The sequence below is a fragment of the Cryptotermes secundus genome, unplaced genomic scaffold, assembly GCF_002891405.2.
Source record: "Cryptotermes secundus unplaced genomic scaffold, Csec_1.0 scaffold2948, whole genome shotgun sequence".
Lineage (NCBI taxonomy): Eukaryota > Metazoa > Arthropoda > Insecta > Blattodea > Kalotermitidae > Cryptotermes > Cryptotermes secundus.
This window is the reverse complement of record NW_019740717.1, coordinates 17,953-31,380: the sequence shown is the minus strand read 5'-3', so window position 1 is coordinate 31,380 and position 13,428 is coordinate 17,953. Positions and strand designations below refer to the sequence as shown.

General features: G+C 41.1%; 1 protein-coding gene across 1 annotated transcript in view; it reads left to right on the top strand.

Annotated features, from left to right (window-relative positions):
• LOC111872631 (conserved oligomeric Golgi complex subunit 4) overlaps window positions 1-13,428 on the top strand; it is a gene marked incomplete at its 5' end in the record, with an annotated part of 51,182 nt that overhangs the window by 27,376 nt on the left and 10,378 nt on the right. Inside the window, 2 exon segments of the mRNA XM_023866711.2 lie at window positions 523-789; window positions 10,650-10,835. Coding sequence (XP_023722479.2) covers window positions 523-789; window positions 10,650-10,835 — 453 coding nt within the window.

Here is a 13,428-nt window from a genome sequence, read left to right as displayed (position 1 = left end):
TCAGTATATCAAAAAGGAGTCTACTTTAATAAAAGTGTTCAACAATCTGCCACAAAGTATTAAAAACTTGGGCAATGATACTAAAAAGTTTAAATCAGAGTTAAAGAATTATCTACATGCTCATTCCTTCTACTCTTTAGATGAATACTTCAATGTAAATAGAGAATGATGTAAAATTAAGTTATATTAATTTTTAAGCTAAAATTGCCCATACTTATGTATGTAACCTTTTGACTTGTTCTGTATCCAAAGGTACTAACCTGCTTAGGATTTATAGAATGTAAATAAATTCAATTCAATTCAATAAATTCTCTGTCTGATGTTCTGTACATACAGTGATTGATATTAATTTTATATTTTGTTTATCAGTGCAACATGTCAAAATTTTGCTCAAAAGCAGGGGCCTAATGCTTTTATGAATACTCATTCACTTGAATTCTTCAAGAGAATATAATTTTACCCAGACAAGACAGGAGCAAAGTTTGTGTATGATAGTTTGACTATCCTGCCCTTTTCAAATAGGCTTACTTGAACAATGCTGATGTGAGCACAGAATACACTGACACATTGCGAAGAAGCCTGGCGGATGAAGTCCCTTCTGTGTTGACAGCCATGTCAGAAAATGAAAAAGTTAAGTTGGAAAGCTGTTTATCTGGTTTGGGCTCTGTAGCAGCCAGTTTGAAGGCTGTTATTGACTATGGGATGCAGCAGCTCAGAGTGAGTGCCATCAAACCTCGAGTGAATCCATGGGTGGACGCTTTCCTCTCTGTCAATCATCAACTTTCAGAGGCAAGTTTTAATATTCTGAATGGAACTGCATGTTGTTATTATTCAATTCAGGAGCTTTTATTTTTGTTCATTCCTGTCTTAAATCATAAAGATAAAAATATGAAGTATAATTTGTGGATATGAACACTTCTGTAATACATTCACTAATTGTCATGGTGTAGAACATAAGGAAACTTTCTTCCATACTTTGTTACGAAAGTCCAGGAGAATTGGGATTCCAAGTGAATGGAAAGCATCAGCTACCGAATCTACAAGTAACGGCTACAATTACTTATCACACCGTTGCGGGGTTTCACACTTTATAACCCTAATCGCATTAATCTGTTACCACTGTTGCGGGGTTTCACGATTTATAACCCTATGCGCAAATCAGCTCACTCTGTCTTCAGTAGTCTACACGTTTACAGTAGGGGAGCTATGTATCACTGTATCACACACTCCCAATTACACAATCACACGTCCGGTTCTTCTTTCCGCGACGGCTGCTATACTCCAACTGTAGTATGCTCACTGGAGAACTGTTGATAACACACTTGCTCGTAGGCTTGCTCGGAACCAACCTCAGCGATGGCCACATTACGACTAACTCGTAGCTGCTGTGCAGTTCCCTTATATAGCCGCAGTGGTGCCTGTTACGTGCCACGTCACAGTAGGAAGCGGTTCCGCGTCACCGCGCGTTGCATAGCTGCCAGGATGCGGGAACTCGGCTAACTTCGGCTCTGCTCAGCTCACTTCGGTTCCGCTCGGCATGTCACCACGGGGAGAGTGGCGGGGTGATGACTCACCTATTACGCGAGCGCTACGTTACCGCCACGTGCCGCTGGGGAGGTAGGGGTCAACATGTCACACTACTCCCTCCTTAAGGCTGTTCGTCCCGAATAGCCGAACGGTGCTTCCCCCATTCCTTTTCCTTGAAGGCTGTTCTTGCAGTGTCTCCTGTTGTTTCGGCTACTCTTCTTGCAGCGACTGTTCTTCGTCCATTACATCCGCTCCCCTCTTAAGACCAACTCGTCTCGAGCGGTTTCCTTTCAGCTCGCCAGAAAATCCAGTTGTGTCCCATTCATCCATCACTTTCATTCTGTGGCACATTCACTCTCACTGGGGAAGCCGGTTCTTCTATTTTACCAGCTCCTCTTCTGTTTGACGTCCCTTTTTCCGTTTTGGAGGGGGTCGTCCCCTCCACAAGGTCCAATCCTTCATCAGGTCTTTCGTCGGAAATTTCTTACATCGACGTAACAGCTCTTGATGCGTTGTTTGCACTCGCTGACGTCATTGTTCCTTCTGGACTTCCCACCTCTGGCTGGTACAAGACCTTGGTGCCAAGTCCTTTCTCCGGTATCCAAAGGTTCCCTGGGGAGTTTCCTTCTTGGAGGCATTTCTCCAACGTCGTGCCACTGTTGAGCGACGGGATATCTTCCTGCAGATGGCAGCCAACTTCATCCGGGATTCATGATCTCCTTGGGTCCAAGATTTTCGGACGATGTTCCTCCGATGCCATGCCACTGTTGCATGTCGGGACACCTTCCTGCAAACGATGGCCAATTTGTTCTGGGGTCCGCAATTTTTCCATGTCGAAACTTTCTTTTGTTGCTTGTTTCGGTCCCTACGCCTTTTCTTCTTCGGTTCTCCGACCGCCATTATTTTGGCGTCTTTTACGGGTACCTCTCGTAGATCTGCGCCTCAGGTTTCCTGTTCGCTGAGGCCGGATCTTCTTTTTGACGTGCCCCCATTACTAGGCAGGCCATCGTCTCTCCGACCGGTATCATTATGGGGACCTCTTCTTGTTGTGCCGTCCTTGCTGGGGTTGCTCTCGTCTCCGCGGAAGTCTTTTCTCGCCAGGCGGCCATCTCTTCTCACACACTCCCAATTACACAATCACACACACGTCCGGTTCTTCTTCCGTGACGGCTGCTATACTCCAACTGTAGTCTGCTCACTGGAGAACTGTTGATAACACACTTGCTCGTAGGCTTGCTCGGAACCAACCTCGGCGATGGCCACATTACGACTAACTCGTAGCTGCTGTGCAGTTCCCTTATATAGACGCAGTGGTGCCTGTTACGTGCCACGTCACAGTAGGAAGCGGTTCCGCATCACCGCGCGTTGCATAGCTGCCAGGATGCGGGGACTCGGCTAACTTCAGCTCACTTCGGTTCCGCTTGGCACATCACCGCGTCGAGAGTGGCGGGGTGATGACTCGCCTATTACGCGAGCGCTACGTTACCGCCACGTGCCGCTGGGGAGGTAGGGGTCAACATGTCACAATATCATAAAAGAAAATGCACAAACTCTATTAGAAGTTAGTAAGTATGTTGATACAGAAATATATGCTAAAAATAAAATACAGTGTAACTGCCTTTTAATGTTTCTCTCTGATTTAATATTCATCCCAAGTCAATGATCTTAGTGTTAAATACCACCAGTTAAGACTTTGATCAGTATAGTGTTCAAATTCATTGCTTGCAAAAGAAACTAGGAGTTTCACTTCATGTTCATGTTCAAGTCTCATTACTGGAATACAGAAAGATATCATAACATAGGAATAGCTATTTAATCCTGTAATGATCTGACAGAGATTAAGTACAAGGAAATGACACCAACAAATGAAAATTATGTTTATAATGACATATGAGCAAAATAAATCTGGAGATGTATACTGCCATTCATTTTGAATCTTTCAATTTTCTGTCATCCCTCTATAAACCCAAAGACTGACAAAACTAAAATTTGTTTGTATGAAATTTGAGATTTCCACTGTTGTGATTGTGGTGTTCCCAGTTATAACACCATGTTGTTTGATGCATGGTTACTTACATTTCAGAGAAACCTGTCTCCATCTCAACCCTGAAAAGGGAGGCAGTAGATTGCTGTGAAAAAATTGGTGGTAATTGCCTTTGAAACTAAATGGAATCAAAACTCAGAAGGCCACAATATAAAATGTTACCCGTTGTTTAATATGGATGTGAAACTTAGTGTCTTACTTTAAGGGAAGAACCACATTGAGGGTGTTCAGAACACAGTGTTGGGGATAATATTAAAAATCTAAGGAATATGAAGTAACAGAGGAATTAAGAGAAAATTGCATAATGAGAAGCTTCACAGTTTGTTCTTTTCAGCAAATATCATTATGGTGTAGATGTAGATCACATGATAAAAACAAGAAATTTCAATTTGAGTCAGACGTAAATCACCATCTAAGTATGTCTTGTTTATTTCTCATATTGTTAATATCCCAACATGGTTTGGTCTCATGAGACCATCGTCAGGGAGTGTACATATTAAGGGGCATTACAACTTAATACATAAAAACAAGGATATTAAAATCAGAGTCATAAGTTTGTATAAAATATTACAACCAATATTGTGTTAAAATTCGCAGATGTACATCACTGCATTCTGTTATTATTGTTGTGCTGAGGCATTTTTTGTGTCTTAAAAACAGTTCCATGGCCTAGTTATGGTTCCTGGCGGGCAGAGTTTAGGTCCTCATAAACAGCCCAAGAATCTTGAGTGTTCAGATACTCCAAAACAGTGCAACATTTTGACTTTGTAGGTAATCTTAAACAGTGCAACACTCTGACCACAAGGAACCACAAGTGAGCCACAGAGCTTCCTCATTTTGACACTCCAAGAAACAAGTATGAGACAACAAAACACCATAGCATAACTATAGTCATCTAAATATAGGAGTACCTAATATGTGTAGACCAAGCCATCCACCCTGCCTACCACAGATTAGTAAGATGCCTACCTTACTAATCTCTGCAAGCTGTTCAGAGGGTGACCTTGAACCTCACAAGGGTGGCTGCATATGAGTTGGAACATGTAAAACAATTCCTATTAATGTTAAAATGAGATCCAAAATGCATAGGAATCAAAGGTTTGTATGTAAGATGCATGTGAACCATTAATCGAAGAACTGTTGAGTCGAGGAAAATAATTCATAGTCATATGGAGCTTTGGTTCGGACCACAAAAAATTAAAAGAAAGGAAATGTAAAATGCAGGCCCCATAAATTAGGTTTTTACTGTACTTCAGTAGTGATCTACACCTGACTCTAATATATATAGTATATCAGAAAAATTAACTCAATCAAAAATGAAATTCTAAAATTCCTGGTGGAAAACTTTAAGAAAAGTGACGTTAATATACTCTAAAAGGCACACTGTGTTTTAGTATGTACTAATTCCCTACTTAATATCTCTTGGGTACAAAAAAGAATTATTAACTTTTGTTTGTAAAATAAATACCACATTTACTAATGTAATTTATGCACCTTTTTAACCAAGTATATATGTCAAAATTGTGTTGTTTAAAATTATGAATATTTCTTTCAGAGCATAATATTGTAACGTGTTTCGTTACTGAACACGCCGTACGGATTGTTAATTGGTTTATTCAACAATCTACAAGAAACGGCTACAATTAATTATCACACAGTTGCGGAGTTTCACACTTTATAACCCTAATCGCATTAATCTGTTAACACTGTTGCGGGGTTTCACGATTTATAACCCTATGCGCAAATCAGTTCACTCTGTGTTCAGTAGTATACACGTTGACAGTAGGGGAGTCTTCTATCCGCGACAGCTGCTATACTCCAACTTGTAGTCGGCTGACTGGAGAACTGTTGATAACACACTCGCTCGTAGGCTTGCTCGGAACTATCTTCGGTGATGGCCACGTTATAACTCGACTCGGCGACTGTTACAGTACAACTCGGTGACTGCCCACATTACAACTCGACTTGGCGACTGTTACTTTACAACTCGGAAATGTCTTCCGTCTCCTCGTTGGGTGGGGGACGATCGGTATTTCCGGTATGTCTTGGTGCTATCTTCATGAGGTCTAGCTGCTATCAGTACCGCTTGCAGCTCTAGTGCTTGTCGGAGGGCCTCGTTTACCTTCTTCTGGTGTCAGAAGTGGGTAACGTGTTTCGTTACAGAAGACGCCGTAGAGATGGTTAATTGGTTTATTTAACAATCTTCAAATAACGGCTACAATTAATTATCACAATATTATGGGTTTCCACACTTTACAAACCCTACAACAAAATCTCTTAACACTATCTTCAAGAGTCTTCACATATTAATAACGCGGGAGCTATACAAGTCTCCCTGAATTACACACTCCGAATATAACTATTGATCACTGGTTATCGCACACGCGTCTGTAGCTCGTAACTTGCAAACTGAGAACTCGTTGGTAACGCACTGACTGGCTGACTGACTAACTCGGAACTAACTCGGAGGTAGCTACAGGACTGACTGTGAATAGCCTTCGCTGCTCCTCATGTAGCCTCGATCGGACAATTGTCGTCTGGTGCCGTGTTGCTAGCCACGCTGTCCGGAGTTGTTGACTGCTGCCTAACAACCGCGATATCCCTCAGTGACGTCACCGCTGTTGATTCGCTTTGCATAGCTTCAAGGTCGTGGGGACTCGGCTAACATCGGCACCGCTCGGCTCACTTCGGCTCCGCTCGTGACGTCACCGCGCGTTGCATAGCTACCAGGATGCGGGGTAATTACTCGCCTATTACGCGAGCGGTACATTACCGCTACGTGCAGCTGGGGAGGTAGGGGTCAACATGTCACACTATTAACACATTGTATTGAGGTTAGGGAAATTTCAGCATACTATTGAGATAAGGAAGAGTTTTATGAGGAAAAAGACCATGATTTCCATTCCTTTTTTCATGATTTATGACCATAATTTTGAACCCAGCTGTATAACTGCTTTATTTCCCCATTCGTACTTATTGCTGCTAATTTAAGATAAAATGACCCTAACAGTACAAACTCCTTGACTTTATTAATAAGGTAATAGATACATGGCACCAGTATGTAATGCGTTTCATACAGGCATCTCACTGAGAGTAACAGGTTATTGTTATGATAGTATTGCCTCCTCCACCTGCATTAAGTTTTCCAGATGTCACTGGTGCTTATGGAAGAGGAACCAGCATAGCTCGACACAAGGAAATCAAGAAGCAAAATCATGAAAGGCCTGTTGTCCAGCAGTAGCACCTCATTCTAGCTGGAGATGGGGAATATTTCCCAAATCTAGGATTTGAACCTTGAATTATAAGGTATCACATAAATCCCCTAGAAACTTGAAGGGCTTCTCTACAGGAGTATGTGGCATGATGCAGAAACTAGTTTTTGTCTTTTCTCATGTAAAAACACCATTTCTTTCAAATGATTCACATGTTGCCAGTTGGTCATATGCAGGTAACTGCATTATGCAGGTAACTACAAACAGTGTCATAGCAGTGATATTTGTATGCCTCTGCTACCGTGTCTATGGCAGTCTAGCACCAAATTGTGACTAGCGGTTGGTTCCAGGTTATGGTGATATCACATTGCAGAGAGTGGAAAGGGAACTCTCTTCAGATAGTGCACATGTTTAAATGTTCTGTTAAAATCAATGCCTGAAACAAAAACTATTAATGTCATAACAGAGCATGTACTGGTGACAACCCACCTTTGAAGTTCCTGTACTAGCCTGGGACAACTGGTCCATCCACAATTTGAGTGCATTACCTGTTGAATTTCTTGTCTGTCTATCTCCTGTTTCAGTTCTGGCCAGTTTTTTTGTGAAACTCGTTACAAGCAGAATGCCATTGGAGACTAATCCATCTTGGTTCTTTTTCACTTCATTAACCCACTGTGGTTAAGATTTTTGGATGCAAGCATTATAGGAAACTGTTCCATAAACCTATGACAATGGATTAACAATACCAGTGTGATGACTGTGGAACATGACATAGTTCACTGTGATCTGGTGATTGCAAAATTATAAAATCCTGGAAAAATTGGGGTTTAATTTTTTACCTATACCTGTACTGTCAGCAGTAAGCAATTTCTGTATTTGCATGCCGCTTTTCTGTAAATTTGCTTAGCTCAGTTATATTAAAATATTCGTTGTTTTAAATTTTAAGTATGTTATCTGAAACATGGTACACATATCGATAAATATATAATTTCCTGAATTTTTGCCAGAAGTAATAATTCCTTTTAGTATTATATATGATTTAACGTCCATGTATTTATCATCCGTCAGTATTGCAACACTTGTTTATTCACTACTTAATTTTAACTTTAGTTTAACATTATACACTTTGACACTACATGTTTCAGCCCCAAACGGCCATCTTCAGGTGTCTTGATATGTTACAAATGTTTCATTAAATTATGTTAAAACTGCTACACTGTCTTAGTCCATGTTAAAATCACACGCTGTAGTTCTCTTTTCAAGGCAAAACCAGATAAAATCCTTTAAAGTTTCTATTATACCCATGTTATTTTGGTGCATTTTATTTCACCTCACACGGGGTGTCGTCCATTTTTCATAAATGTATGTCTGTCCAGGGTGTATTGTTTCAGCAGCTTGCCCCTCACGTTCGTAGCTTACTTTTCAGTTATGACTGCCATCTGTAATTGATAAGATCCCTAGATTAATGTTGTTTTCTCTTTGTTTGTTATTATTATTATGTTATGTTTGTTTACTTTGTACTCACATGCCCCTGGTTTGCATGTTTCCTCCACAGCGTGTGGTGTTGTCTTTACTAGTGCAGATGTGGTGTGTTTGTTCCTGTATTTATATGCCCTAGTTGTGAGGAGTGGGGAGAGATGGGGGAGAGTATAGTGTTATGTTGTGTAATTTTGTATAGTATTTCAAGTATAGGGTTGTGTGTGTCGATGTTGGTGTCTTTCATATGTAAATCTATTTTACTAGTTTTGTAAATATGGTATTTCTGAAGTGTATTTAAATATTTTCCTTTTCTTCCCGTTGTTATGATTTCCATGGTGTCTACTATTTTGCCGTATGTGTGTCCAGTGTTTGGTATGTGACTTGAATATCCTGAGTTACTATTGTTACTTTTTATGTCGTGAATGTGTTCTTTATATCAGGTCTTGAGTGTTCTTCCTGTTTGCCCGACATATTTCAATGGGCAATCTAAACATTTCATTTGATAAATCCCACTTCTATTATACTTATCTATTTGTGGCTGTGGCTTTAATATATTTTGTATTGTGTTCTGCATATGGAAGGCCACTTTATTCATAATCCCATGCAGCCAATGACAGACCTAAAAGACATCATGCTCAACAAGGATATGAAACTTTGCTCGTTTGATATAGAGAATATGTATACAAACATACCGAAAATGGGTATTAAAAACCTAATAAATAAAACACTAGAAAATCTAGGAACCTTCCATACGCAGAACACAATACAAAATATACTAAGCCACAGCCACAAATAGATAAGTATAATAGAAGTGGGATTTATCAAATGAAATGTTTAGATTGCCCATTGAAATATGTTGGGCAAACAGGAAGAACATTCAAGACCTGATATAAAGAAAACATTCTCGACATAAAAAGTAACAACAGTAACTCAGGATATTCAAGTCACATATTGAACACTGGACATACATATNGGGGCAAGCTGCTGAAACAAAACACCCTGGACAGACATACATTTATGAAAAATGGACGACACCCCGTGTGAGGTGAAATAAAATACACCAAAATAACATGGGTATAATAGAAACTTTAAAGGATTTTATCTGGTTTTGCCTTTAAAAGAGAACTACGGCGTGTGATTTTAACATGGACTAAGACAGTGTAGCAGTTTTAACATAATTTAATGAAACATTTGTAACATATCAAGACACCTGAAGATGGCCGTTTGGGGCTGAAACATGTAGAATAAAGAAGTGTTGCAATATTGACAGACGATAAATACATGGACATTAAGTTAAACAATTGCAACAGGATGCTGAAATACAGAATTATATATGATATCCTGTCACTAACAAACTCTACCCTCTTAACTGCTGAGATGATTCTCTTATGTACTAAGAACCCTGTACCGAATTCATGATTTTCATTCCCCTTTCCATAGAAAAATATATATTTACCTGCTGGTTCAATGCCACCTCTGTCCCATCTGACCTCCCATACTCCTGCTAAATCTAACTTATATTTTAAGATTTCTTCTGCCACTGCCCTAAGCGAACCTGCCATATAATTTTGCCTGTGGTTCTGTATCTGGTGTGAAACTTGGTCTCTGACATTAAGGGAGGAACATACACTGAAGTGTTTGAGAACAGGATGTTGAGAATATTTGGACCAAAGAGAGATGAAGTGACAGGAGGTTGGAGAAAATCTCATTATGAGGAGCTTCACAACTTGTACTATTCTCCAAGTATAATTAGAATGATTAAATGAAGGGGGTTGAGTTTTTTTATTGCTAGTGGGGTGGGAGTAAGTCCTTTGCACAGCGGCCACTTCTGGCCTATTGTACCAGCCCCAGATGATAGGTGAGGGTGATTGTGGAGCAATTGGTGGAATGAAGATTGGCAGGGGAAACCAAAGTACTAGGAGAAAACCTGCCCTAGTGCCACTTTGTCCACCACAGATCCCACTTGAACAGACCCGGGATTAAACCTGGGCTGCCACAGTGGGAAGCCAGCGGCTAACCGCTTGAGCTATGGCACAGCCCCAGGGAGGTGATGTTGGCAGGGCATGTAGCACAAATGGGGAGACGAGGAATGCATATAAGTTATTGGTGGGAAAGCAAGAAGGAAAGAGATCACTGGGAAGGTCAAGGTGTAGGTGGGTGGACAGTATTAAAGTGGATCGTAGAGAGATAGGATGGGGGGGTATGGATTGGATTGATCTGGCTCAGGGGATGGACCAGTGGAGGGCTCCTGTGAATATGGTGATGAACCTTTGGGTTCCATGAAATGCTGGGAAATTCTTGAGTACCTTCACAGTTGGCAGCTCCTCAAGAAGGGCTCAGCTCCATGAGTATCTAAGTAAGTAAGTAATAATTCCTTGCATTTTCAGGAGGACTTTGCCAGTTATGAAGCAAATGAGCCATTTATTCAGAACCTGATAATGAACTTGGAGGGACTGTTGGGGCTGTTCAGGGGCTCTCTCACCACAAGCAACTATGATACTTTGGTTAGCATCCTAGCAACTGAGGTCACCACTCAAATGGAAAAAGTTGTGATCAAGTCTACTTTCAACAGGGTAATTATTGTTCACCCATAAGTGACATTTGATTCTAATGAGATATATTCAGACATTGGCACACCCTGACAGCTAGCATCAATGTTCTTTTCATGTGATTTATTTCATTTTTCATAGGTTAGTATATGGATTGTCTATTACATGTGGCAGCTTCAGATAGTTTTGAGACAGCAACCATATCTGAAGTCTTCATGCCACAATACTGCTGTATTTGCTTCTGATGCAGAATTTTTTTGAAGCTATCATATAAGTTAGTAAGAGCATGGGTGGCCTATCCCTAAAGGCCAGAGTGAATTGGCCCGGTAAGAGCAGAGATGGCCTATCCCTAAAGGCCAGAGTGAATTGGCCCCACCAACCTTTAACACCTCACTGTTTAAGAATTATTTTCTTGAATTTTGCAATTTCTTTGCATTTAGTATGGCATAAAAATTAGTTCAGTATATATTTCTGTTTTGTTTGCATTTATAGAACATCATTTTTTTTAATCTACAGAGAAGTAGCTTATGTTGTAAGAAGTTCATGGAAGACCTTACCTCACAGGCCCTAGTTATAGCTCACTTTTTCTTGAATGTTCCTTCCAGTTTCTGTGAGGAAAGCACATGTTAACATTTTAGGTTTTTGTGTTTTTTATTTATGTGAGGATGAATAAAATTGTATTGTATCTGTGTGTGTGCTTGTATGTTTATTTCAAGTATGAAGCCCATAATGTGAATACAACTGAAAATTTATTAGAATTAATTATGTTAATACTGATTCTCCTCTTGGATCTTTGAATGGTGTGAATGTGAGCAGTGATGCCAACATTTCAGAGCTACATGCTGCCCCCATTGTCAGGGTCTTGAATCAGCATCAACAGTGAACCACCAAGAAAGCCTAAAATCAGTGCCAGAAACCTCACATAAATGCTGGACTGTGCACAGTTTGCAGTAATGATGTTGCAGCAACAGAAAATAATATAGTTCCGATGGTGATATTAAACAGATATCAAATAAAAAAAGAAGCCAGTGATTAAGTGTCAGACTAAATTTAAAGACAACTTCAAGTAAACACGGTGCCACACAAATCAAGAAACTAAAAGGAATATGAAGAATGTAGTCAGTGTGATGCAGTAAGTGGTAGAAAGAGTGCAGTTTTACGCTCATGTGCTTCCCTGCTGAAGCACCTTTAAAAACATCAGTTTGTCCATCCAGCCATATGATAGCTGTATGGGCAATAGAGGTTACAGATGAGCTGAGTAGAGTACAATCCCTTCCAAATCCAAGGAGGCATTGTATTTCTGCCATGTAGGTTGAGGTGTTTTGCCACAGGTCATAGGAGAGGCTCAGCACCTTTGTTTACATTGTTCTTTGTTGATACGAAATGAGCCTAAAGTTGCTAGAAGAAGGGTACTGCATATCATAAGAAGTAAACTCCTAAAATATAAACATTTAAAAAACAGACAAACATTCCCGTCTTTCCTTGAATGTGAGCATGGAGGGGAAGTAAATTTTATTTACTTATTTGTTGAGATGTCACAAGCTCACATTCGGGGAAGAGCAGTGATTGTTTACATTATGGAATTTTCGATGTTTTAAATGACAACCACGTAGAACTGTAACAGTTGTACGAGTATATATTAAATTGTACAAATTGAATTTACAGAATAGTTGCGAAGCTATATGGGATGCTCAAAAGTTGGCTGACTCTCAAAGGGCAGTTTGTTCCACCATGAGTGTGCTGGCAGAATTTGCTCCTCCGAAGTAGGCCAAGTCTTACGGCCGTTCAGCTGGCCTGTCTGACAGGTGATGTAGTGCTGCGTGCACTGGTAGAAACAGCTGCCCACGGTCGGTTGCTGGAGTTGCGGCAGCTGCATGGGTTGCCTGGTCGCAGGAGACTTGCGGCGGCTAAATTAGCTGTCTGGTAGCAGTGAAGAGCTGATGACTCTAATGACCGATTGCTCTGAACTGAATGTGATCACTCACGATTGCCAGCTTTTGGCTCCGCCTTTTATACCACGCCCAGTGGAGTGACTGTGTAGCAGGAGATTTTGGAGTCCTGGCAGAACTGGCAAGCACATGCCCAGGTCCAGCAATCCTTCTGAATGCCTGGCCACACAAATCACTGTGCGACCAGCTTTGTTGTTGCTCTGGTGCCTGGGTGTGACAGATCGTAGATGGAGTGGAACACTTGGAGTCGTAGAGGCGCTGGAACATACGGCCGAGATCTCCCGGTAGACATGTCGCAATAGATGGAGACTGCGGTACCGGAGACTGGTAGTTTCTCAAGCCGCAGGGTGGTGGTTGACCCCAGGAGTGCTCAGAGTTCGTCGTCGCTGTCCTGTGATGCAGCGAGTACGTCGTAAGGTGGTGGCACAGTGACGGACTCGATGTGAGAGAGGGCGTCAGCGACAACATCCTCCCCAAAGATGTGTCAGATATCGGTTGTGAACTGGGAGATGAAGTCTAGATGGTTGCACTGCTGGGGTGAGCATTTATCCTGCTTCTGCTGGAAGGTGTAGGTGATTGGCTTGTGGTCGGTGAAGATGGTGAAGTGACGCACTTCCAGCATATGACGGAAATGCCTTACTGCCTCATAGATAGCCAGTAGCTCACGG